Source organism: Cynoglossus semilaevis, chromosome 11 (genome assembly GCF_000523025.1).
Source record: "Cynoglossus semilaevis isolate Cse_v1.0 chromosome 11, Cse_v1.0, whole genome shotgun sequence".
Taxonomy (NCBI): Eukaryota; Metazoa; Chordata; class Actinopteri; order Pleuronectiformes; family Cynoglossidae; genus Cynoglossus; species Cynoglossus semilaevis.
Genome location: NC_024317.1, coordinates 13,861,020 through 13,888,629, shown reverse-complemented (window position 1 = coordinate 13,888,629; position 27,610 = coordinate 13,861,020). Strand labels below are relative to the sequence as shown.

General features: G+C 36.9%; 1 protein-coding gene and 1 long non-coding RNA gene across 7 annotated transcripts in view; one reads left to right on the top strand and one right to left on the bottom strand.

Annotated features, from left to right (window-relative positions):
• LOC103386477 (uncharacterized) overlaps positions 1-27,610 on the top strand; it is a 41,897-nt gene that overhangs the window by 11,951 nt on the left and 2,336 nt on the right. For 2 of the 4 annotated variants that reach the window (XR_003051045.1, XR_003051046.1), the window contains 7 exons: positions 1,156-1,297; positions 3,283-3,526; positions 7,284-7,483; positions 8,555-8,654; positions 20,345-20,463; positions 22,625-22,785; positions 23,983-24,101. This is a non-coding gene — a long non-coding RNA (uncharacterized LOC103386477). Of the gene's footprint in view, positions 1-347; positions 458-1,155; positions 1,298-3,282; positions 3,527-7,283; positions 7,484-8,554; positions 8,655-20,344; positions 20,464-22,624; positions 22,786-23,982; positions 24,102-27,610 lie in introns of all 4 variants that reach the window. The other 2 variants (XR_003051044.1, XR_003051047.1) reach the window with 2 other exon arrangements.
• phf2 (PHD finger protein 2) overlaps positions 12,295-27,610 on the bottom strand; it is a 21,208-nt gene continuing 5,892 nt past the window's right edge. The window contains exons 3-22 of one of the 3 annotated variants that reach the window (XM_008320765.3): positions 27,294-27,408; positions 26,309-26,469; positions 25,362-25,503; positions 25,089-25,275; positions 24,712-24,874; positions 24,429-24,516; positions 22,063-22,169; positions 21,146-21,237; positions 20,977-21,066; positions 20,113-20,457; positions 19,918-20,034; positions 19,535-19,650; positions 19,227-19,396; positions 18,567-18,634; positions 17,374-17,540; positions 16,319-16,650; positions 15,792-15,887; positions 15,588-15,697; positions 14,401-14,716; positions 12,295-14,305 (exon numbers count right to left, since the gene is read on the bottom strand). In XM_008320765.3, coding sequence (XP_008318987.1) covers positions 14,169-14,305; positions 14,401-14,716; positions 15,588-15,697; positions 15,792-15,887; positions 16,319-16,650; positions 17,374-17,540; positions 18,567-18,634; positions 19,227-19,396; positions 19,535-19,650; positions 19,918-20,034; positions 20,113-20,457; positions 20,977-21,066; positions 21,146-21,237; positions 22,063-22,169; positions 24,429-24,516; positions 24,712-24,874; positions 25,089-25,275; positions 25,362-25,503; positions 26,309-26,469; positions 27,294-27,408 — 3,119 coding nt within the window. In that variant the 3' untranslated portion in view covers positions 12,295-14,168. Of the gene's footprint in view, positions 14,311-14,400; positions 14,717-15,587; positions 15,698-15,791; positions 15,888-16,318; positions 16,651-17,373; positions 17,541-18,566; positions 18,635-19,226; positions 19,397-19,534; positions 19,651-19,917; positions 20,035-20,112; positions 20,458-20,976; positions 21,067-21,145; positions 21,238-22,062; positions 22,170-24,428; positions 24,517-24,711; positions 24,875-25,088; positions 25,276-25,361; positions 25,504-26,308; positions 26,470-27,293; positions 27,409-27,610 lie in introns of all 3 variants that reach the window. The other 2 variants (XM_008320763.3, XM_008320764.3) reach the window with 2 other exon arrangements.

The window sequence follows — 27,610 nt, the reverse complement described above, 5'->3', positions numbered from 1 at the left end:
ATATATATATATATATATTAGTTAAAAAATGGTATTACATCTAAAAAAATAAAGGTATTACTTTTCTAGAAATGTGTCTAGGCAGAAGACTCACAGTATTGCAGACAGAATTCTTCCAATAAAAAAAATGAAGGGAGATGAACTGCCATAGAGGAACGAAGGTAAATTATATCAAACCAGTAGTGACTGAGTTTGCTTATCTGAAGTTGCCCTTCACTATAATTGATGAAAAATGTCTACTTATTCCTACTTAAAGTAAGAAAACGTAGTGTAAACTAATGTTTTTAACTGCATTCAGAGTAATGTAAAATTATTTTTACTGGCAGTAACATCAGTCTGTTTTCCAGGAGCAGTATGCTGCTGCAGGTGATCACGAGTGAAGTGAAGTCAGTGTAGGAGGCACCGACTGGTTTGTAGTGACCCTGAGGTTCATGCAGAAATCTTCAGTCCAAAGACGGTAGAGTCAGAGATGAAGCTATGACAAAAAATAACAGTCAGACAGACATAAATGGATATGAATCCGTGTAGCAACTATACTTCTGTTTAGTATGTGTCTAAATTCTGGGAATAAATCTCAATAAGAACATTGCCCCAGAACCCCAGAAATGATCTTTAATACAGTCTAGTTTTCACCCAAAATGCACAAAGTAATTCTTGATACATTCAACCGAGTTCTACACATTTCAATTTATGCTTTGAAAATGGTGTGGTTTATTAACATTTTATGTTATGGTGATGACAAATAAGCTCAAACCTTAGTATGAGTTTTATTTCATTGTAAAGTTGATGATCTCTTTAAGTTATCCGTAGATTCACTATTGTCATATATTAATCTAAAAATATAAAAACTGAATTTACATGTTTCTGTCATTGATTGCTTCCTTATTGACTCTTATTGACTCTTATTGAGTAAGGAAATAAATAATGGTACAAATAGGTTTGTTTGGCTATACCTCTTTCATGTAAAGTACGTGTTTGCATTAATTTAATTATTAGTTATTAATTAATAAAACTGCCTGAAAATAACAACTTTAGTAAATTATCATTTTTACATAACAAACGTGTGTTCAAGGACCCTGAGGCAGGGTCAGATACATTAGCCTGTGTGTGTGTGTCAAAAAAAACATGAAAACTAAAACAACTTGTCTGATGCAGGGAAAAGAGGAACACATCAATTATCAGCTGCTGTGGAGGAAACAGAGGTACCCACGCACAACCTACACTAACACGGAGAGACCATGTAAACTCACCACACACTGAAAGATGGAGCCGGGATCTACTAACTCCTGCTGCTAAAGTGAGTGTCCTAACGATATTTGCCACCGTGTGGCATAATAATGAATCTATTATAATTATATAATTCATCTTATGATGACTTTCCCTTAATGCCGGGGTGTCCACACTTTTTTGGCTTGGATGCTACTTTCCAAATGACATGGCTAAAATGATCTACCCACACTGAAAACTATAAATATATTTTTACTCACCTTTTTACATACATATCAATATATAATTATATATTCCTTTTCATATAAGTACTTAATCATAAGTACTTTAGGTTTATGATTAAATGGCATAATTAGCCCCAGTGATTAGCATCTAAAAATAAAACTACATCTATATATATATATATATATATATTTTTTTTTTTTTTTTACTGAATTGCTTTTCCGGCACTCCCTTTGTGATCTACTGGTAGATCCGAGCTGAACTGGATGGATAAAAACTCGTCCTCATAATCTTAATGTTAATCTTAATTTTAGAGAATAGACATTATTCATACACTATAATGAAAACAGGTTGTCAATGTTCCCACACAGGAATGCAAATATATACTCTGCCTCGATGCGATGTTGTGAGCACAAATTAGCGAGAATGCGTGTGAAGTCAAATACAAAAAAAAATGTTCTGTGGAATTGGTGAACAGAACCATGAGTCAAGCAGACCAACAATTCCAAATGATTGGACCATTAGGAGCTGGTTCTCTTCAAGAACTGGTTCTGGATTCTCATCCTTAATGTGATGCCATTACAGCTTAACAATTTTAAGTGTTACATAATGTTATAATCAGCTTACTCCACAGAGAAAACATTTCTGTACTCCACAGTGTTGAATCAGGGGAAACAAATAGCCTGTCCTGAGGGAAGAGAGAACACTGTTAGGTTTTGAGATTGGTCAGTCGGGACATTAGTGAATGTCAACCGCGGTTTGATCTAAACAATGGCTCTTTTACAGAATTACCCTAATTAGCAAGTCCATTAGTTTTAATTGGGAGTAATAGACAGTTAGATGTTATTTAGTAAAGAAAAACAAGCCAGAGGCAGGAGGTGTTTTATTACAGCTCTATATTTAGGTCATTCTGGAAGGTAAAGTATTTTTCCAGATCGCAGGCAAAATTACTCACCAGTGAACTCAGTTTCCAGACCTGCCACCCACCTAGAAAATAACACCCAGCAGGATTAATGCTTCATTTATGCCAATAAGTGGCCAGCAGTTACAACTTTGCTCTGATTTAGCTCATTTAGTTCATTCATTCATGTATTTTATAACAATATAGGTATAATGTCTATGATGTTGGTTAACTTTGTCATGATTAGAAACTTTTCCAAAGGATCTGTGTGAAGCCTCTGATTGAGGCAGCGATTCTGCATCTATTACTCTGATAGCATTTCAAAAGATAGATAGATAGATTGTTGTTATATATATATATATATATATATATATATATATATATACACATATACACATATATACATATATACATATATACGTATATGTATATATATATATATATATATATATATATATATATACACATATATGCTTCTTCTACTGCTACTTTTGGTTATCGGGGATTAAAAAAGGTGCTTCAGGTAGCATCACTTGACCCAATTTATAAGCTGCCATGGATGGCTAAATATATTTTATTTATTTATTTATTTATCTTTCTCCGTTTGAAAGTACTATTTAAAAAAATAAATGAACAACCCTTTTGTATATCTGTACAGCCAATGTCCTGGATTTGTTTGGACCTGTTTCTATCTATCTCTTCTAAGATTATGAAAAGATCCTGTTGTCTACTGAACTCCTGGTACCTTACCTTTTAGTTCCACCAGTACTTCTGTTAAAGGGATAATTGGCCAGGATGGACTCAGCCAACCCAAATATCCACTGCCAGGAAGTAATGTTACACCAACAAGAAGAACAAATTAATAAAGTATGAGAGGAACTGAAAGAAATGGTACTGAAACCTAAGACATTAATCACTGCCACATCTTTCAGCCACCTCCAGCTGATGTCAGGGGCGACGCCTGCTGCAACTCACCTATCAGTGCTGCTGCTGCATGTGCTGCTCCTCCGCTGCCACCTCCTGCTCTTTTAACCACACCAGAAGTTCTTTGGGAGTCTGGTGACTGTCATGAATTCTGACTCAAGGCGACCTTCATTTTCAGAAACAGACAGTGTCCTTCCCCAATGTCAGACCAACGTTGACTACATCTTTTCCTCCGTCTCAGATAAAGCAGTGGTGAGTGGAGCCTTCTGCCAAACATTAGACACTTCTGTAAGTCATTCACGCAGATATAAAAGATATGCTCGCCCCCTTGATCAGTCCAAGGAGTAAGTTGCTTTACTAATGCTTAGGTCGCCACGTACTGGAGACGTCTTATACCCAGAGGGTTGTGGGGCAGATAGATAGATAGAGTTTTACTACTTTTACTTTATTGATCCCAGATTGGGAAATTACAGTAAATGGTAAATTCAAACGTAATATGCATTGAAACATAAAATTAAAAACTATTAGGATTTATTTTGTTATATGGTACACATTTTGAATGGGTTTTTTTATTTATTTTATTTTTATTATTATATCTGTATCTCTTATTTCCTGTGAGCTAGTTTAATTATTTTGCTTTGCTTTTGTTCTTTATTTGTTGTTCACACACACACACACGAGTTTTGATAAAGTTAGTTTGATAAATTAGCCAGACTTTTAGCTGTACAATTAAATAAACTTATAAATCTAACAAAAATATTTAATAGCCCTATACAATGGGAAACCTAATATGCTCAGTCAATTTATAAAAATGACATTAAATCTACCTCAGTTTCTTCTTTCCCTCAATTTACTCACTGATGAGTAACATCTGTGTAACTTTAATTCTATATATATATATATATATATATATATACACTTAAATGATAAAAGTATATAGTATATTAAGCATTTATACTTAAATAGCATTTATACTTAAATACTACAATAGAAATTGCTCAGTCTGTTGGACTGTTGGACTTACATAATAATTGTAACTTGGAATTTTTATGAAATTGCTAAATGTGTGCTATTTTATCGATTTGCCTAACATATTTATGTTGAGGTTCTAAGTGGCAGCATTAAGTGGCAGCTAAATTACTGCCTCAGTGTGTTCTGTCTGCAGCTGTGTGTGCCAGAGCCGGGGTCTGCTCGGTCTAATGTGCTCTGATAGTCCCACACTAGGATTTCCTTTCACCAACACTGGGCTGCAGCTTGCTTGATCTGGCCCAGGCCTCAGTGCACTTATTCATCTAGCACCAACACCCCCTGAGCACATGTGTATGGGTGGGTATGTTTATGCATATGTAATGGTGTGTGTGCGTCAGTGTGTGAGCGCTGACCTCTGTGGTAATGACAGCCCACTGAAAGGGGACCTGTGGTGAGCCTGAGCAAGCCAGATCTATTCAAGATGCCTGCAATCAAGCGCTCTGGACCATGTCATTACCGGGGCTTTACTGGGACTGGCAAGGTTTGAGTTTGACTGCAGCACAGTTAGCACTCAGGGGAGTGTTTGGCCTCACTGATTAGGATTTAAAGTGAAAATGTCCTTATTCTCTCCATCAACATGCTATTTGTAGAACTCCTAGTTTGCACACCACATATTAAGATCAGTTGACTCAACAGTGAAAGCTGCAGGATGTTGCTGCTTTTGATGTTAACAGTGATAAACATTAAGCCCATTAAGCCATTAGCCATTCAGCTATACATTATCCAACAGAGCACGTTGGGTCATTAATAACCCATAAAAGTTCAGAATTGCTAAACATTTTGTTACATGAAGGAAAAGACTCAATTCATTCAGAGCACATTTTTCAGTCATGTTTTCTCTGTGCTGGATGTGGTTTGGGAAAAAAAACTTCTCACAGAACTCTTCAATCAGGAAAATGCTGAAAAAATAGTCTGTACGGCCAGTTGTTAAAAATTACATTTAAAATATATACATGTAATGTTTTTTTTTTCTCAAATCCTTCTGCCATGTGCTGGCCTGCATGTGTGAACAGTGTGCAGGCTAGCCTGTTGCCCTGTCTATATTATTACAGCTGTAAGTGTGCCAGCCAAAGGGACATTTGTCTGCAATTGACATGAGTTAGAATTGCTAACCCAACTCCCTCACAGCAAGCATAATGGTTTGTTTATTTTTGAAGTTTTTCTGGCTTTAAGCAAATCATTTGCTTAATGTCCGACTGAGTAGCTTCACAATTATGCCTAGCCAGGAGGTCCTAACCTCAGAGCTCTGGGAAATCCCACTTTTACACACTGTGGCCAAGGAGTTCTGCTGTTTGATGTAGATAATAGATCCATCCAGGTGCATGCATGATGTGTTCCCCTTTTTAAATCACTCTGGGGATTTCCTTCTTTTTTGTTTTAAAATAAAGAACCTAGAGAAAGAAAGGAACTTAGAAATTATGCCACAGTTGTTCTTAATTGCAGAATAACAAATAGCTAAAATAGTGAATAAAAAAGTCTTCTCTGTCCACCCTGACTGAAACAAGGATGTAGTAATGAAGATGATCAAACATAAATGATCACATTTGTTTACAGGTTATTCATATCAGTGTCTTCATGTCAGTGGGCTCTTTTTGTTTGTTGGTTTTGCTTGCTTGAAGACAAAATATTGACAACATTTGAAATAACCTGTTTGGGGGAGAAAATGCATCGCATTCACAAGACATTGATTTAAACTACCCTAAAACTGGTGTAATTTTAATTTGTTTGTCCACCTTAACCCCCGCCCCCTCCACTGCCTTTTGCAAGGATAATTAGTAGGTCCAATTGAAGGTATCTGCAAGTATTTACTTTCACAATTAAACTCAGTTGGATTGGTCCAGCATAAGGAGCACAACAAGGCAGTAAAACATTACTGCCAGCAGGCATGTGATCACATAAACTTAGCCAGAGAGATCTTTGCTTCCTTTGTTAGCTATCATTATGCCCTCAGTAAGCTGCATAAAGGCATGTCCATCCAACTGAGATCATTGCACTCCACAATTATCTGTCTAAGTGGCTATTATATGAGTGAACCAATCAGGACTTCTGACTGAATAAGTACTTTGTTAATATTTGGAGGAAGTACTGGAGGTCAAGGAGCTCTTAGTCGCTTGACCTTAAGGTCACAGGAACCTGAGCCACAGAGTGGCACATGGCATTGAAGGAGCCTGTAAAGATTTAGATATCAGTTACACAGCCCAGAGAAAGGCAATATCTGTGGGCAATCTGGATGGGAAGAAAAAGCAAAGGTTCAAAATAAACATTTCTTGTTTTACACAAAAGGGGCTGAAGCTACCTCACCAGTACAACAAACTAATGGAATTCCAGTCCTAAATGATGAAAAATTACAAACAGGTGACAACAGGTCTGCTGCTTAATGCACTGCTTGTTAGGTTTTGATTGTAAAAAGTGCACTTAATGATTCCACCATGAACAGTGTACGTCTAGCCTGGAATTGCCAACATTAAAATCCCTTAATTATTATTTTTTAAATGGTGAATGTAATTAATTATTTATTGTTTTATTTTTATTATAATTCATTTTGAAGAACAGATCTATTATATGTTCTAAGTACACAGTTACTGAGATTAACAGTAAAGTGCTCTAAAATCACAATATTAAAAAAAGTAAATAGAAAAACAAGGTAATTTTTGATTGACAGTAATTCTTTGTAAAATATAAAAACTGTTATTCTTACAATGGCTATGTTAAAGAATCATATTTCCTTGTAGAATTAACATACTGTTGTAATTTAAATCGAAAAAATATGTACTACAAAAAGCAATACAACTCGACAGTGCTAAAATTATTTTATTTTTATGTAACCCATTTATTACATAAAGAAACAGTAGAACATTCTAGAGAGAAGAATGTGTGTGAACGTATGTTAATAAGAAGGGTTTATAATGGGGGTAAACAAAGCGCAAAACTTATAATGGGCCTTATAGTTTTTTTAATGTTTCATGAAACTGTATTGCAGGGCAAACGGCGAGAGCTGAGCTTCATCCAATCAGAGAGTAGCAGAGTAACCAATGAACACCGGGAAAGAAGACCGGAGTTTGACGAACTTCACAGTGCCTAGCCACCAGTGTCGTTGTGTGCACCTGCTAGCTTGAAGCTAAAAAAAAGAAGAAGAACAAGAACAAGAACAAGAACAATTGGCTTGCCATCGTTGTACTGGTAGGCGACGTAACGGCAATAACGTACCTTTAAATGTGTGACCATTATTTGTCAGGAAAAGACTCGAGCGTGTTTTGCCATTTCCACTCTCCTGACGGGGTTGGTTGACGCTTGTTTGCTGGTCGGACTTGAACCCGGCCGTTTCTAAGTAATCTGTGCTGCGTCCTGTTTATATGAAGCACTGTTGAAAATGTAAACGTTTAGGCGCTGCAGTGTTTTTTTCAAATGCAGTTTTGTGCTGACTGAAAGCTAGCATGTTGCTAGCATAATTAGCGTTAGCATCGCAGGTGCTTAGCTTAGCATTACAGCTGTTCAGTATGTGTTTTTTCAAAGGGTTTTAGCTAAGGGTTTGTTGATAAGGAACCAGTACATGTCAAACAGGCCAGAGGATTGATGATTTATTTGAGCGTTGAGCTGACTTCAAACTTCAGACGTGTTTTGTTGATTCAACTTGTGTATTGGTTTTATAATTAACATAAAACTAAACTCATGCTGTTTTGTTCATGCTGTGGCGATGCAATGTTAACAGAAAAGTTTAAAAAGGGTTTTTTGTAAGATGGTAAATGTGCCTGTCTTTTCAGCAAAACACACTTTAGGGACTCACTAGAATTTGTCTTGTAAAACGTTAACATGGAATGTGAATCTGATGGGGAAGCAGCTTCTGAACAACATGAATACTGTTTATATTGAAGAAAAACAAAAATGTTCCAACAAGCTCTAACACAGTTAAAACTGATGAGGGAGATCTGAAAATGTAAAAGAGATGGTGCTTCTTTTACTGCAGGGAAAATGTCCACCTGGGGGTGGGAGGACAGATGGACCAAACTGAGTTGACCCCTCCACACATCAATGTTGTGTGTGATAAGTTATTATTTTGGTATTTTTTTATTCTCTCATTTCTAGTTGACTTTTTTTTCTTTTTCAACATTTCTTTTGTGTATTTGAACAAATGCATGCACAGTGCTTCAAAGTTAGGCTGAAGCAGATCACATGGTATTCTGAAAAGTCTCTGGAACAGTGTATTTTGATTCAATTTGGTTTAAATGATTGGTTTTGTTGTTTTCCTTTCAGAGGGATCCTGCTTTTCTTCAAGAAGGTTCATGAGTGTGGATGCAACTGTGGTAAATGACAACATCCCCTCACTCATTGCTGCCATGTCCATGATGTTAAGGTGATGTTCTACTCGCACTCACACTCACACTGAAGGATTACTTCAGATCATTACAATGTCTGTAGTATATTGTTACTGAGCTTTTTTTCCTCTTGTTTTTCTTGCATTTCCATGCTGGTAACCTGATTTTAAGGGCTTGCTTGATGACATTAATGCAACAATAATTATTGTTATAATATAACAATATTTTTTTTCTATTTCTCTATTTATGTTTTGTGTCTAACATGTAAGAAGGAAGTGCAACAGTAACAGCAGCAGTTTAAAGTTGTACAATTAACAGGTTGAAAAGTTATTTACATTTTCACTGTATTTTTACCGAATTGTTCTGGCCACGACAGATGCCTGTTTTTCCGTTAAAAAAAACAAACAATTACAGTCTAGTGTCACATAACTTATTATCTTAATTTGTCTTTTTGCCTCATTTTGCTATAACCCCTTAAGCACAAAGAAGACATTATTATTATTATTATTATTATCATTAGACAGGCCTCACCAATTCCAGTTCTTAAGTCTATGATAGAAACACATTTGTTTTCATTCACATTAACCACTTACTGAGTTGATGCACAATTTGCAGTGTTGGCTTGATTTCTGCCTATTTTATACCAGCTTTTTTATTTCCTCTCTACTGCACTTTGGCCGCATCGCTGTTGTTTTTAAAAGTGTTTTATGAATTACAATTGCTATTGTGATTGCATGATATAGTGGTGGTCATCCTGGCTTAAGCAGATGGTTGTCCTATGTGTGTGTGCATTGTGTTTTTTTTATCGGTATTAAGTTAACGGTCCCAATAATTAATTTTGAATTATGTGATGCGATGAGGACCGTTGACCCACCCAGGCTATACCATGCCAGTGTTTCTGTGTTGCAGTGAAAAAAACCAGCAGCCCTTACTTCATGCCTCGATGGTGCTGACTGTAATTATGCACTTATTTGGGTGGGCTCTAACTTGTCTCATGACAAGCACTTCCTTGATGGGTGCCAAAAATGGACGGTTTGATGTCTTCTAGTCAGAAATGTTAACCCTGCCAGAGGGTAAGAAAACACGGCAGCAGAAAACAGAATCTTTGTGTTTGTCTTGAATCGTGCTTGAGCTACACTTGCGCTTCAGCTCTGTGGTTTTCATACTGATGTCACATGGTGTTTTCTCTGAAAACTATTTGGGAAGTTTGAACTTCTCACTGTATTATAAAATTTGTTACAGAATTTCATTACTGTAGATCTTTAGGCCAGAAAACTGTCAGCTGTGAGACTAACTAAAAAAATAACTAAAAAAAAAAAATTTAAACAAAAGGCAGAAGTAAATGAAACTGAAGCTGTTTGGATGCATTTATAATTTATGAGAATGTGGAAAAACACTTAAAATAAGCATACACAGCATATACTCATATTTTTAAGTAATTTAATATAAAAAAAAACTTTAGTTTTAGAGGTCATTACCTTGTAGGAAGACTAGAAAAAGGAGACTATATTTTTAAACAAAAGCATAATTTCCCAAAACTCCACTCCTTCTTTTTCAAATTACTTTTTCAGGCCAGAACTGTGAAACAGTTCATATTTCATATTTGTAACAATACATGTAATGTATGTCACACTTCAGGTTCCTGCCATTGGCACAATTTCCACCTTTTCCACCTCGCTGTAGTTTTATCATCTGTGTGCAAAAGAAGCGCTACGTATTATTGCTAATATCTGCTCTTACTCAGGGGAGTGGCCGGGGAGGGGGACAAAGACGCTGAGAAATGGAGGAAAACATTTCCAAGTTGCATAACTGCAGAACGACACAAAGGCTAAGTTTAACCTGACATTCCTGAGTAATTTAGAAGTGTCTCATGTGGCCCATTTCTCTGGACTAATTTGGCCTCCCATAGAGAACTGTCAGGCATTGGAGACCAACCAAGGGCAGCCCATTCACATCTGTGAACGCTAAACATGTGCAGCACGGCCATGACTGCAGTCAGTCTGTAATACTCTGCAGACGTTGTTTTTTAATCCACTGACAATTAAATTGTGATCCCACTTGGCCTCTGTGGAAAAAAAAGTTTCAAAATAATTAATTAATGCTAAAATAATGACTTGAAAAAAAAAGATTAATTATTACTTACATTTCTGATCATACGTTGTCCTTTGTTAAGTATACAATAGTGTAGCAGGAGATTGAAGCATTACTTCAAGTTGTCAACATTTTCTTTTCCTATCGGCAAAGTGTAAAGTACTGTGCCCACTGGAACCTTGCGTTAATGTCTGTGTATGAAAATAATCCCGTGACTTGTTATCTGATTGTATTGTTGGCCAATTTTGGCCCCAATTCATGTTCTTGTGTTAACAATTAGCCAACAATAACAACTCACTTTGATGCTCATTAGGGGGGGAGGGGTCATGACCTTTAGCAGCCAAGTGGGTTTAAAAAAACTTTGCACAATCCCACCAACTCCCCAGCACACATTCACGTGCACAGACCTAATGGATAAATTAAACCCCAGGTTCATAACCTCATCACTGAATGCCTTTTTTTATTTTGGTTAAATCATTTATGTCAAGATTTTTCTTCCCTGTCACGATCAAAACTGCAGGACGAGAACGATCATCCATGACAGCCTCACATCATTTAGCAATTTAAACTAATCAGACTTCTGAGTGCCGCCTGTTATTATTGGAGACGTTCAGTGGAAACCCCACGACCATTTCCTAATCATCTCCTTCCTGATGCTTACTTTTACATGCAGCTCAGGCAGCTCAGCGTGCAGTCCTAAAGTTTTACGTCTATATTCCGAAGCTTTTGCTCGATTTTTCTTTTTGCTAAATCCATCTGGTGGAAAAGACCAAATGATTCCTTTAGCAATGTTTGATTTTCTATCATTAGCACATTTAAAGGACATGCATAAAATCAAATTGGAACTTACTTTTAAAATGGTTCTCTAATGTTAAAAGAGGTGAGGTTAAGCCTCACCTGCAGTGTTGACATTGTCAAAAACAACTGCAATAGAACTAAAAATGAAATTCAGTTAACCAAGATGCAGAACGCCAAAACTGAAACAGTAACAGTAGTAAACTACTAGCATTTCTTTTCTTTTCATTTCAGTTACTCCAGTCTGTACTTCCTATCAGCAGGGTTTTTGTTAAAACGGTGATAAAAAATCACATGCAGCCATTACAGTACTGCCAAATACAATAAATTGTTGAATTTACTACTTTAATAATAGTTACTTTAAATTTTTAGCAAATGGCCTAAACGTTAATATAATGCATATTTAAATTATAATTAAAAAATATAATTGAAATGAACTTGATGTATTAGAAATAATGGTACTGCAACAAATGATAATAAACAAAATATAGTTTATGTTTTTATTTCATTCTAGTATGCCTTTGAAACATTTGTTTATGTTGAAAAATACTCCATATTTAGCCACAGCTGAGAGGAAAAAAAAGTATTATATAAGCTGCTGCAGAACTGCACTGAATTTGATGTAATTTTGCTTCTGGTTTGGATATTGACTTACCTGGAATAGCTTCTACAGCTCATGGAGAAATGTTCTCACAGAGACAAAATGGAGACGTTCATCGTGTGGTTTGGATGGGTGTTGTACCATCAGCTGTTACATTGCCACGTGGGACAGTAACACATTACAAACGAGGGTTTCCACAGTAATTGTATTGCAAAAGTAAACAAGGCGGACAATCATATTATTCAACAACATGTTTGCACCTCAGAGCTTGCCATTTCTTTGTCTTAAAAACAGAATCATCTTAATACAAAAACATATAAATTCAAGTAAAAAAAATACTTACTAACACTGTAAAAAAAAAAATGCAAGGGAAGACGGCTACGACAGTTATTATTCATTGTCCTGGCACAGTGGATTCTTTAATATGTTTTACATACAAAAATAAACCACCAAGCAACAAACATGTTGTTCAAATGAAAGCGTGAAAATAAGAAATATGAACGACTGAAAGAATGTGAGCAGAGCTAGTTTTCAGCCTAAGAAGTGGGTGTGTTTTCTGTGAAATGCTGGTGAACAAAGACAGAGTACAGGAACAATGATGATGATCCACTGGACGTGTTTACTGTAACGTCATAATGACACTGACAACTGGTTAAGATGAGAAAAAAGTCAAATGTCCATTATGCTCTATCAGACCTGCAAGCAGTTATGCTGGCACACCCATATGTTATCTGAAATAAAAAGACAAATAAAATATCGGCAAAGTAATTGTACGTGTTAATGAAATATTCAAAACAATACGTGTTAAGAATTGTACAAGTATAAAGAGCTACAAACATTAATAAATTACATCACTGACACAAACACTTCACAAGGTGCTAGTAAAATAATTCCGAAAACCCTCTGGATATTTGTAGAGACTAGTGATAAAACCTTTAAGCTTCCTTTTAAACATTGGATATTAGCTTTCCTCAAAGCTTTGTGCCTTGATAAAAACAAGGGACAGCTTTTGACAAATGAACGTAAATACATTTTTCTTCATTTGTTTTCCAGGCAACATCTTTAAAACAGAAGGGGATGAAAATAAAAGGTAAAAATGAATTTGCTTAGCAACGAAATATGAACAGAAAAAAAAGCTCAATTATTAGGATTGTTTTAAGATACACACGTGTATGTGTGTATAATTCAATTCATTTATACAAAACTGAAAAATGATTTTAAATGTAACATTTAAAGCCTTAAGGTGAAAAGATACAGTTTGTTTATTTTGTATAAAGACATTAAATGCTGAGGGAAAAAAACTAGTTGTTGGTGCTGCCTGCAAAAGCAAAAGAAGACAGAGGCCCATGCCTGCAGATCTGGCGTTAATGAGGCTGATCGGTACCTGCAGGTCCTGTGTAGTGTGGGCACTCTGATACTCTGATACTACTACATCAGCAGGCCTCTGCAGGGTGTACAATACCAAAAAAGAAATGCAGAAAAAAAAAGTTCCGGCCACTAGGTACTTGTTGTTTGCTTTGTGCTTTACAATTGTTTCTCATTTCAACCAATGACTCCTCTAGAACAAATAAATATCAGCGTTGATAGTGCTCTGCAAATCTAAATGTTACATAAAGGGATAAATGCTCAATTTGTCTCCAATCTCGACTGTGCTCCAAAAATACACAGAAAGTCCTCCCCGGCAAAGGCTCTGCTCACCGCTCGTCAGTGTCTCAATGACTAGCTGCAACCATATAGAAGTCATTGTGTAATATATCCAAACGCAGGCAAAAACACAAATGCACTGAATACATGGATGGGATACTGTAAAAAGTTTTGGAATGACGCACCTCATGTCGAAGTGACCCCTGATAAACTTACACCTGTAGTACAATGAATGTTCTCTTAAAAAATATTTATAGTAGGTTCTGTACAATTAATATCTGAAAGTTATAAAGTATATGTGGAGGCAAAAACCTATATGACTGACGTTCTTTTCAATTGAAAAATGATTTTTCTTGTTTTCTTCTTCTGTCCATTGTCAGTTTTTTTCCCCTGTTGGATTCAGGGCGTTAACAGGGGCGAATTAGGACAAGAGCGAGTTCATCGATTCCCAATTCCACCAAAGTCCACTGCACACTACAGGAGCAGCTTTCCATTTCGATGGATCTTTAAAATCTTTCCAAGTCTTTGTTTGGCGGTGGCCATTCCTTTCTTTAGTCGCTTAGCTAGAAGGAGGAAGAACAAAGTAGAGGAGAGAGTGAGTTCATTCTGTTGACATTTTTGAAGAAATCACTCACAAAGTCTAATGAGCTCACCTTTGGCGTCTGCTAAGCCCAAACGCTCGCCTTTCGTAGTGCCACTGCTGTTGTTTTTTGTGGAGTTGTTGCTGTTGTAGGAGATGGAGATGGATTGTTGTCTCTGACTGAGGAAAACCCCTGGAGCCATAGGCTGTGGTCCTGGTGGGGACTTTGCCGTTCCAGTGGAGAATTCGTTGTTTGTCAGGCTGTAATCTTGGGTGTCCAGAGTGTGCTCCGGTGAGCTACTGTCCTGAAAGATTTTTTGGGGCTCCTTCAGTAGTGTTGGCTTCTTTTGGATGATTTTCTTTCTTTTCTTGGTCTTCTGTTGCTCCTCCTATTGGCAGAAAGAATTTGCTAGTCACACACTTAGAAATGTGTCAAGTAAAAACACAATGGGAATCAACACTAAATGAACAGCCTTTACCATGGTACTCTCTGTAATGGCAATTTCTTTATTTTTTATTTTATTAACTAATAATATTTACTATTTTATTACTTTTATTTTTATCAACTAATGATATTGTGTGACAGTCAAACTAGAATACATCATAATTTTCATATAACTTAAATGTTATTTATGTTTAATAACTAATTTTATAAAGTAAACTTATTTATTATATTGAATTTATCACCCAGTGAAGGGATAGATTTTGTGTTCCTTTCACATAATGTAAGAGTTATGGCTGATAGCTAAGAAAAAGCCTAAATTCAGTTTTTGTGTTTTAGCTTTAAACGCTCTCTCAGTGTAGTTCAATAGGGACAGCACTGATGTTAAGACTGTTGACTTGACAGATGTCCAGAAGACACTGATGGACCCTGTCTATGAGGGTGGTTAGCCAAAAGACCCCAGGAGGATCTGGCTGTTACACACAGGGCACAAAGACTGGTATGTACTGAAACACTATAATGGAAAGATAGGGAAAAAACACACAAGCAGCACATGTAGTTCTGGTCTACCTGAATTAGCAGTAATTTTTGTAGTGGTTCTGCTCACTGACTGTCTTCATCTAAATAGTTCCTACTCATGTACAGGAGATATTTCTTTAGGGTTTTCTTAAACTCTCAAACATAATTTATTTGGATTTCAAAATCACCAGTTAATCTGTAAGTAATTTTGCATTTGAAAAAAAAAATGCTTATCATCCAAACCAAAACTCATTAAACAGGTTATAACCCTTTGTTTAGAACAAGTGTGGAACAGACACCTGGTGTGAGAGCTTTGCTGCTGCAGCAGCCAGTCCTGTTTCTATGGAGGCGACTCGGGCTCCTTCTCTTGACGGCCTCTCTTGTCGAGGAACTGAAGGTCCAACACGCGCTACAATGAAGTTCAATAAATCCATTTTATGAAATTAATTGAAATCCTCAAGCTGATGCAGATCACTGAATTATGAATGTATGAAGCTACTTGCCTGTAGGACTGTAGGGAGTGTCGTCACTACTTTTCCGTTTTTTAGATCTGGACTTGAAAACAGGATTATCCTCTTCACACTCCAGTGATGGATAAACTGCACCAAGAGAACAGAAGACTTTGTTAGGAGACAATGTCTGATAATTGGAAAATTAAAGAAAAAAAAAAGAGCTGCCTCACAAAGAGACGATGTGGTTTTAAAAATGAACAGCAAAAAATGTCATAATTATCGTATAAATTGCAAGTTAAGAACATTTAAAGTGTGTTGATTATTGAGCTCTGCTGTTTTCAGTATTTGAACGACAAAAATAATTTTAGAATTTTTTTTTTTTTACAAAAACAATTTTAGAAATTATTTTTTTACAAAAACATTATCATATAAAGGTATATATGATAATGTTTTTGTAATATATTATCAACTCATCGGACAGGTTAAAAAAACATTTAGTTTTTAAAATTACTTTTCAATTAATTTTGTTTTGATCAATAGTATACAAATACAAAAGAGAGGACTTGGTCTGTACTTGCCATAATCCGAGTCTTTAAAACATGCATCCATGTGATCCTGGTCATCGTCATCATAATCCAGACTCTCAATGCTGCTGCTTTTCCTAGGTTTTCTAGGCGGTCGCTTGTTGGATTGTTTGCTGCTGTTGGTGCTCCCTCGGATGGCGCTAGTGGTGGTCCCCCCGCCGCTCTTCTTACTGACCTGCAAGCTGAGTGAGTTGCTTTTCAACTGCACATTGTTTTTGGACTGGCTGTTGCTCCACGGCTGCTGCAAGCTGTCGGACGATGAAAAGTTGGCCATTGACAGCATACCTTGAATGGCCTCCTGTGTACTGGGAGATGCAGGTGGCTGACTGTTAAGCACATCAATAAAATACACAAAAACAACACAGCCATTACTCAGCAGTCGACATGCTGGCAAGGAAGCAAAATGACTAAGAAATTAAACTGAATAAGATTTGGAGTCAAAATGTAAAACGTCAACAATTGTACTATTGACTATGATTAAGTTTTGAAAAATCTTGGATGAAAAATACACAATCTGAAAGTAAAAAAAAGTTCAAGTTTTAATTTTCTAAACACCTCTCTGTGGCAACTCTGAAATAATAATAATAATAATAAAGTTTCCCTCTTCAAAGCTTGAACAGTTTGAAAGATGAGTGAGTTTTGAGCCAGTGTTAGACTAATTTGTATCTTTCAGGGTAGTGGAAATAGACCATCAAGAGCTGAAAATAACAGCAGCAGAAAGAACCAGGTCAAGGGGGAAGCCTAGAGCCACGCAGCTTTAACGTGGAAGAAAATAAACCGACTTCATACAAACTGGTGACAGATTTGTCTTCTAATCGTTGAAACATTTTCAGCAAAGTTAAGAAACTGGGCTTTTTAATGTTATGTTAACATAATGAGAGCCATTTGCTTGTCAGCACTTAGCCCCATGAGTGTGTACAAACCTACAATTTATTTACAGAGAGAAAACTGGTCCACTGAGTGCCAGTCACAGAGCATGGGGCCGAGTGAAGTCGCTAATGGTTGTTGAGGACAAGAATGGAGTGTGACAAACTGTGGAGTCAGTTTACCTATTAGCACTGTAGTCGATACCACCCACTTGCTTGCTCGCTTGCAGTAGGTCAAGAATCCCTGCAGCACTCCTGCCCTTTTTTTTGACCTTGGTGTTGCGACTTTTGACATCAGGCTTGGCCTCTGTGTCTATGTGCAGAGTCTCCTCATCTGAGGAGTCAGCCCTCTGATTGTAGAGAAACAACATGATTAGAGAAACAATAGCAAGAGCCTCAGGACATTAAAGCATTGAAGATTAGATTTCTTTGTGCATTTAGTGAAACAATGAAGCCCAACTATCTTAGTGTTATTTAAAGAAGGGGGCGTGACCCAGCAGTAAACCCTGTGCTAACTTTTCTGCGAGTTCCAATATGAAGTTCTGCATTAGATGATATTAAGTCAGAACAAAATGAAGACGAGGGCTCAGCTTCCCTGACAGTGATGTGTTTGGGGTCATTAATCCAATTCCAGTCTAGAATAATTATTCAAATGGAATTAAAGCCAATTGGAGCAAAACTTTAAATGGTTTAATATGACAAAAAGGTCCCTTTACAAAAAAAGTAATGTTTATATATTATTAAAAAATATATATTGTTCATATTGTTATTGATTGTGTAGTAAACATTCAGCAGCAGTCACAATCACGACAAAAGGCGATAACGTTACTGAGTGGAAGGAACATTTACACATGAACACGCTAATCATTGATAAAAACATGAGCAGAGAATCCCTGTACAGTCCCTCCTGGAGGATAGAACTGCTGCTCTGTGTAACTCCCCGCCTCCTCCTCTGGCTCAGAGTGGACACAGGTGCATACACACACAGAAGCCAACTCTTATTGTTGTTACTCTTACACAGAATTTATTTGAGATCTTTCACATACTTGAAATTGTTTGTTTATCTTAAAGTAAGCATCCATTCCTTGGGAAGTTGTGGTGCTGCTGTTACCCTTCAGCTGAGTCTGTTGAGCTGTTTAAAATTGTTACTTAATGACAAACAATTTAATTTATTTTTTTTCATTTCTTTCCATGTCAAAATATACTGCACTTCTTGTCCAATTAAGACAAGTTTTCACATTGGAGTAAACCTTTAACACGGAGCCTTCAGGAGCAGCAACAGCTATGAAACAGTTCACCTCACCATGCAGGGACACAAAACATACAAAGACAGAACTAAAGCCATCAAGGTCGTACCAGATGAATATGATACATACCTTAGTCACCGAGGGCTGTAATTTTGTTTTTTTGGCTGCTTCAATTGGTTCTCTGAGATCCTCCAAAACTGTGGATAAAAAGTAATTTTATAAATGAGCAACTGTGCAACATCTACACAGTCTGAACATGACTTGACTTTAAAACTAGGGCTGTAAATCGCTTAAAACTGTTAATCAAATTAATCACAGGGTAGTTGTGGATTAATCCTGATGAATCAAGATCATTTGCTGTTTATTGTTAGAACAGAAGCCAATAATAACAGCAGGTAGATGTGTGTTTCATATCGGTTTAGATCTGTGATGAATCCAAAAGGATGGAATTATTAATATGGAAAAAAGTCAATAAAATTATGCAAGTCTAACTTAAATAACTCTGAGTTGATGGACTTAGTCTTGCATCTTAACAGTGTCTTGGAGTTGCTTCAAAAACTTTGGTGACAAAACTTTGTATCAGCAGTAGACTTTACTGCTTTGTGCTCACGTCAGGTCTGATGTTTCTGCTGAAGCTCCCGCAGGTATATGAATCATAACGCGTGTATCGACTATGTATGAGAGCAACAGTAAGCGACTAATGCGTTTATTTTGACAGCCATAATTTAACATGAGTCTAAGCTATGACACAATACACGTGAAGTAAAATAAAGATGGTTGAACACTCACAAGAAAGATCTCTTTTTACTGTGTTTTTTTTCCGCCTGATGGGGAATTCATCGATCTTCAGCTCTCCCTCGTCTGACACATACTCATACTCGTCTCTCACTGGCTTGCTTTTGTCCTCTTTCAGGGTTTGTAATGATCCAAAACCACTCGGAGGTTTTATCGTCTTGGATCTGCAAAGAAACATCACGGGACAATCACTGATTGATGTGAGGCTAAGAGTCAGAAATCCTGGAGGCAGTAATAGAGGCAGAGCTCCATCATCACTAGAAGTCTCCACACCACACAGTTCACATGCTTTTAATACATACCCAAGCATTTTCTTTTGAGACATAGTAAAACTGAATTTGTCTTTGTTAGCGGACAGAGGTGTTTTGTCAAACTTGCACTCTTCTTCCATTTTGAGCAGAGAGTCAGGTTTACTATTCTGTGAAGTCAGAGAGGAAATAGTGTCAAACAATTTAAAGAAAGAGAAACCCTAACAACCACCACATAAAACAAATAGCATTACTTCTATTATTCTTTTTTTAACTTCTAAAAGTTAAAGTTAATTACTTTAGGCCCTCTAATGTGCCTTAAACTCAATTTTGAAGTAATTACTTATAAACCCTCAAATCCCAATAGTATATTTTCACTATTTATTTCAGCAAATAAATTAATAAAATATCAGACCGTGCCAGAAGAAACCACTCACCTTATACTTCCACCGTGCTTCAGTCTTGTTTTTATTCTGCTCCCGGACTTCAAATTTCTCCTTGTTGTTCTGCTTGGATGTTTCCTTCTCTGACACAGTCAGTGCATTCTTCACAGCCTGAAAAGTTATTTTAATTTGATTATCTGCTGGAAAGGTTAGAAACACTAGACTATGCAAAATGAACCATCTGCTCACCTTCATCTTTTTCGGCTGCTCCATTTTACCTAATATATCTTTTGCATGAGATTCAAGGGCAGCGAAGCTGGAGGGTTTAAGAGGCGTTGGCGGCTCCTTTGCCTTTTTCAGTTTTTTATGTCCCCCTTCCTTGACCTTAGATACCTTTGGTGCCTTAGAGGTTTTGAGCGTCTTGGAGGGTTTGGGAGGCTCAGGGTTTTTGGATGACTTCTTTTTTACTTTCTGTTGGCAGGGCGATGACACGTGGGCAGGAGAAATGGGTTCCTCAGGCTCAGAGTGGGTGGATGGCAGTTCCTCAGCAGGCACCCTTATGTTCGGCTCACTCTTAAAGGCTTTTGTCGCATTCTACATGTAAGTAGAGAGATACATAAAGCTGGTATTTTGTCTATGGCAGTGGTTCTCAAACTGTGGTACGTGGGGGAAATTCATATTTTTACATTTACATTTTAAATTGAATAAACCTGAAACATACCATGTACAATTAATACAACATATAAACATCTCTCCTGTGGTGGAAGCTAACAGGGAAGGCCTAGGCTGCTATATTCAAATGTTGGTCATCATGGTGGTACTCAGAGAGATCAATGTATGAGTATAAAAAGTTGGAGAACCACTGGTCTGTGGTGTTTGGAAATTATTACATTAGCTGCAGAAGATCAGACAGGTGGAGAAAGCCAATTTAGAATGAATTAATCCTGTAGCAGAGTATATGTTCAGGTGTTGTGTGTTCCAGTTAGATGGCTGGCATTAGAATTCTGATCAAACTTCACAATAACACCTGCTTCTAACTGGCACTTAATCATCCTTGAGATATTATATATATATACAGTTCTTCGTTGTCCAGAAGAGGGGTTTAGAAAATACCTCTGATAATCTGATCTCTTTTGCAAGATCCTTGATGAGCTGCGAAGGTTTCATGTTTTCTGGAAGCTCATCTTCGTGTTCCAGGAGGGCCTGTCATGAGAATAACAGATGTCAATCCCAATGTCACAACAAATATACCTAACAGAGAAGTTTATCCTCATGTCCATACCTGCTTTTTAGTCCAAGCTCTAAAGGCTCCATTAATTATTTTGGCACCATGTATCAGATACGGAGCTGGTTGCTTATTTGCTTTATGTAAACCTGAAGAAGATGAAGAAATCAAAGGTGTTATTATATATATATATATAAATGCTTTGTGCAAATAGCTTTAGTCTACTACAGTTGTAAACACCCCTAATACTATTTAATATTATAATATATGAAGACACATCAGCCAAAGTGGTTTTCAAACTGTTGCAATTACCTACTGGCCTGCGAACATAGTATGACTGTATCTTTGGCTCGGGTTTCACATATCTGTCTGGAATATGATTCTTTACACAGACTTCATCCTTGAATACACAAGCTATACTGACACTGATTTTCTCTTCTTTTTAGTTGCAAATTGTCAAAGAAAGATTTTGAGCAAAAAAAGAAGAAAAAACCTGTAATGAAGACTGACTTTAATGCCCTGTAAAAATGACTTAAAAAAGAGGGAACAGCTCTATGTTAACAGAACAACTTTTGATATAATGAGCCCAATAGTAATGAACATACTTTTTAAAAAATAGTGGAACATAAGGAGTTGGCTCAGACCAGAGGAGAGGAGATTAAACGCATGTCTTCAATAAAGGACATAACTCCAGCTAGGCAAAATCTTTTGAAGCTAATCATCCATGAACCCAGTGATTTACCTATTTAATGGCTGAAATATTTGAGCCTCCAGCTCCTCATCTGTGCTGCAGACGTGCAGCGCGGTGCTTGTACAGCTCAAACACATTTACGAAACTGTTTATTTATTCTCTGCTCTTTTGCATTCTTTTGGGCAAATTATAATTCAAAAGAGGAAAAGAGTTTACATGAAAAATACAGTTGGAAAGGATGAACGTTGGATCTGTGAGGACATGAAAGGGATTCGGAATTCACCTTTAAATCGTTCTAGAAGATGCCGGCCCACATACCAGCACGCCGTTTCAAAGTTAGGGAAGGGATTTAGCATTTCGACCTTGAGCCTTTTTTCAATTTCATACGCTCTGAGGGAAGAAAGCAGGAACATTTAGCTTCACACAACATGTACGTGTTTTTGTTTTTTTGTAAGACATTATTTTTCTTCATTCCCTTCAGGCATTTCATCAACAACAAATCATTTGCCTTAATCTCATTCTATCCCTTGATTATTCCAATGTTACATTAACTATCTCCATGTTCACCACATCCTGAATCACATCCTTAAATTTTAAAACTACCTATTTGCCTAGCAACTAATCTACAACAGTTTTGTCCAATTTATCCACAATTATCTCTAACCCCCCCGTCCATAACTGTCCTTCTGATCTGCTCATTTCTAATCCTGTCCATCTGAGTCCATTTTCACTCCTTACTGTTGTATCTTTCACCTTCCCCACTCTTGTTTATACACATTCCTGCACTTGCTGAACTTTATTTGTCTCCAATCTTAAGTAAACTTCATTTTTCTTTTTTTGGCCAGCTCCCGACTCTCAACTTGTCCATTGCCTTAGGAAGGAAAACGAGCCTCAGAGCTGGTTCGTGACACAACATCTAACCTGTCTCACTGAACTTATACATACTGGCACGACCCTTCTACTCTGCCACTCCTAACTTCCTTCTACAGTGCCTGTGACTTTCAAGGTAAACTATGAGCTGAGTTAAAGCAAAAACAGATCTGCAGTACTCTGCAGTATGTAGTGCTGCACAATTTGTTCAAATACAATTGTGATGTCACACTGTGTAATTACTTCACTGCATTAGCTGCTGCTGTTCCAATTTAATTATCATAAATGCAATTATTGCTAGCCTCTTGGGAGTTGTGCTGCAGAAGAGAAACGCGTTATATGGTACTGTACTCAAGGGCGTGTACTCTGATCTGTCACTTTTGTTTAGTATATCTATCATCTTGTCAGTGGTTATGGTCCTTCTCTGCTGGCCCAGACAGTACCAGAATCAGTGAGTTCTTTTTCAACAGATTTGTCATATTTATAAAACAATACCAAATAGTCTGCTCTTATCATTTAATAGCTTTTCTCTTGCGTCCGTTGTGTGTATTTATACTATTTTTTTATCCAATGATTTTTCAGATATCATCTGGTGCCAGGGTGAATAAAAAAATCTCCCTTGGGACATTCAGAATCAGCAGTGTGGTTACAGGACGCCTTAAATAGTTAATTAGTTAACCAATAATTTTGGTTAAGGAATTGTGAAATTTTGAGTTGTCAACACCAATGCTTTCTAGCCTCCAATCTAGCAAAATGTATTTAGCAACTTGACAAGGACAGACATTCATACACACTGAGATACACATTTGATTAGGGGTTGGTATAGTGTTTACTTTTTATATTGTTATTGTTATTATTTCTATTTGTGCTGCTAATTGTTTATTTTTTTTAAACCTGCTTTTTGCCCAATCAGGTTGCAGCTCCCATGTCATTGTCTGTCTTCAATGTCATGTGATTCTTGATTCCACTGTATTCCAGCAGTCTAATCTTACCCTGTAATGAGCCAAACCACCGTTATGTTGTATGTAAACTTCATAAGGAAGTTGTTTACATGGGTGGGGGTGCAGTCATGAGTACAGTAGTGCAGTGATTCCCTACCACTATGGTGTGGAGTTTATGTGTTACAGCTGTTACGCACATAATTCCTATAAATAGGAAACTGGTCCACTCACCCTCCAATACTCATTCCAAACTCCTCGGCACACTCTCTTCACTCACTAGTACATCTAACAAACCTAACATCATGAATGTTCTCGATCATTTTGTTTGTGTCACAGGAACAAATCCTTCTACCCTTCCTTACTATTCAACTATTTTTGTCTACTGTTCCCAGCTCCTGGACTTTAAGACTTGTTCTTCACTGCCCTCTTCTGGATGAGTTCCTGGACTTCTGTATTTCACCACCACCTTCCTTGTAAGCTGTGCTCTGACCAAACCTCACACTTAAAACAGGTATTTCCCTTACCCCATTAATTTCAGAAGCACATCCTAAAGTTAGAGCTTGAGCCCATGATTGTGTCTGAAACTGTATTCTTGTTCAAAACATTCTCAACAAACTTCTTCAAGATGATCCATACCCTATTTCTCCTTTTATGGTAAACAAATTGAACCAAACTCAAACACTTCCTTTTAACTGGTCTCCTAAACACAAACTTACAGAATACCAATGTACAGACTTCTAGAAGTTCAAAAATGAACTGAAAGCTGTTTCTGAAATTATAAATACAAATGAATATTATGAATTACTGTGTTTAAAAAGAAGGCAAACGTTTTTCAAACCTCATCTGCATCTCCACGCTTAGATTGTGGACGAAGTGTCCAGAGAACGCCAGGCAGTCAACTGGGGTTAGTATTGCGTTAATCCAACCTGTAATGAAGCCATGATACAATGATGACAATAGAGGGTGGAAAAAAAAACATTTTCCTTATGCTAATTTACCTAAAGATAAAATACTAATCTACATGCAAATACACACACACACACAACCTGGGATCAATATACTTTAAATTATTATTATTATTACGATATATGCTACATTAAAGGACAGGAAGCAGTTTGGACCTGATGGAATGAAGAGTGTCTGGCCTTGTTTAAGTGTGCATTTGTAACACTTGTCCACTTGGTCAGCAAAAAACATCTCGCTGTGACTGGATGACGACCTCCAGCGCTCATACAAAGAAAGGTTGGCGGATGTGGGCTTGATGAGAAAGAATATCTTTTCCCCCTACAAAGACAGGTTCAATCAGATCTTCTGCTAACTTCATCATCATCTAGGATTTTATGTTTTACACGTTCTCTTTTGACAGCCAGTCAAAAAGCAAAAAACAAGTAAAATCTGTTAAGTATAAACAATGTTTTTGAGATAAAAGACAGATAGTTGAACGCGCAATTTTGTATAATAGGCCAAAACTAATGAAAGTGTTAGTTTGTTGTCTTACCTTGAGGACGTGGTACCAGACAGACGCACCACCACATTCAATGTGGAAGTCAGTGTAACTGTCTTTGACACAGATGAGACAATATTTGGTGACCTTTGGTTTTCCTAGTAAAGCATCATCTGGCCAGTAGTTTTCAACCCAAGACAACTGCCTTACAATCTGTGGACTCTCCACAATACTGTTCATTCTGAGAGAGCGAGAGAGAAGACAGTTATCTCTTTAGGTCAAATCTAATTCTTAAAAACACCAATGACACATTAACACGGTGCCTACCGTGATTCAGAGAACTCCAGGTTGATCACATTCAACACTTTTTTCCTGTTTGTGCTGTAGTAATAATCAACAAACTCTTTGAGCTTCATTTTGCTGTCAGTTTGTTTAGTGACATCAACAACATCCACAATAACGTCGGGCCCTAGGAAAAAAAAAAAAAATTAGACAGGTTGAATAAATACTAGCTTTACATGGTGAAGTGAAACCTAAACACTATTCACCAGCAGGTTACCAGGAGAATAAATGGTCTGCAGCTAAAAACAAAAAACAACTACAACTTTTTACTTGATGTGTGTATAGCAAAATGTAGCAATGTTACACTGAATTGCTGAAATAAATTCACATTTCTATTTTTATTACTAACAATATTAGTAATATTATCATTAGTTACAGAATCACCAAGTCATGTAGTCATGCAAAACACACTATCTAGTAACAATAACAGCAGTAGTGATTATCTGTGCAAATATATGTTTCTGATAGTACGGGTTCTGTAAAAGTAGGGAAGTATTCCAAGTTAAAAAAAACAAGAGAAATGTGTGTATAATTGCAATGGTATTACACCTATAATAATTGTAGCAACTATCATACCTGATGATTATTAGTTTGCTGCATTAGTTATATTAAATCAGTGGTTATAATAATTGAAGTAAAGTTGTAATAGCTGCAGAAAAAAATAGCTTTAAGAGATGATCAGGTGAGTACAAGTTGCTGTGATGGTTACCAGTTACGGCAGCAGAAGTGGTAATAACATGGGGTTAACTCCTGCAGCAGCAGTTCCAGACTGTTAGCTGGAGATACCAATTGTTTAACTAGAAAGAAGACTGCATGTGTTGGTCATATTTTAGGGGAAGTTGTTGCAGTAGTGGTGAGTACCAGCGTGGTAATAGTAGTAGTACAAGATGAACAATAAGATGACAGTACTGGTACAATTAACAGTTCCTTACCAACATTGTTCTCCACATCACTGATGTAGAAGGTGGGGGCAGGCATGGACATACCCAGACCATCTTTCTTCTGAACTAGGATTGGTTCATTAAAACCATTGGCCTCCAGGTAATCCATATTTAACTGAGTGCCACTCAGTTTTACCACCACATCATCAGCACTGTAAACGCACAGAGTGAAAAATGCCATGTCAGTAAGTGCAACCAGGAACTAAAATATCTAGTCCTGTGTCTGAGTCTGAGACCAGACATTAAAAGTTGTAAATCAGTGCCCTCTACTGGGAATAATAACAAAGTGAGGAACTACTGTACAATGACAAGACTATTTCTTAAAATAATAACATTTAAGGGACATAAATTATGTGAAGTATCACTTACTTTTCTTATTAGTTATTTTTTTGTGTTAAGTTTCTTGAGTTAAGTAATGTTTGTTGAGCTTTTTGATTATTTTTAATGTGCCACATACCAATTAAATAAAACAAATGTAAACAAATGTATATGGAAATGACATTTAATTGAATTTGTCAAGTCTAATCCTAACACAATTCCACAAACACCAACATAAGGGCTATGTGTATTCATACTGAATCGTTCAGTAAAAATACACTGGGCATGATCGCAGACATGTACCGAACACATTTCCATTACATGTAGGTAATTATGATTTTAAATTGTCTTAGTTGAAACTCTGAGTGGAACAACTTCCCAAACTGCTGCTCAAGTCATTCAGTAGCTTTGAGTAATTTTACATCACTAAGCAGTTGTGTGGTAAAAACGAAGCGATGCGCTGGTCCTAATGGCAGCAGCACACACCTCAGGAGACACTGGGCAAGTCTTCAGGCCCACTTTGACTAATACTGTGAGTGAGCAGAGCTGTCACTGTCACTAGGCTTACAAGTGTTGCCTGCGAATGTGGCTTTTAGTAAATGAGATGACAGCAAACAGTAAGAAGTAATCAAGAAAAGTTCAAAGTAATTATATTTACCTTGGAAATGTCCGACTACGAAGTTCCTTGATGAAAACCTGACTGCCATTTTGAACAGCTTTGGTATTTGTGCCTTGTCCTGTGTCATATTTGCTCCAGTTCTTTTTCTTTTTTACTGAGGAACAGAAAAGAAAAACAATCTTACACAATACCCTGATGCAAACATTTTGTTCCACATACAAATATTTGTAATGATGACAGAATTGCAGGGATAATGAAGCAGAAATACAATCATTTTTGTTCAGAACCCAAACATCAGGGGAAAAAATGTTAGTGTTTCACAGTTAATACACAGCCTTTTCCAACTGTCTTGGTAA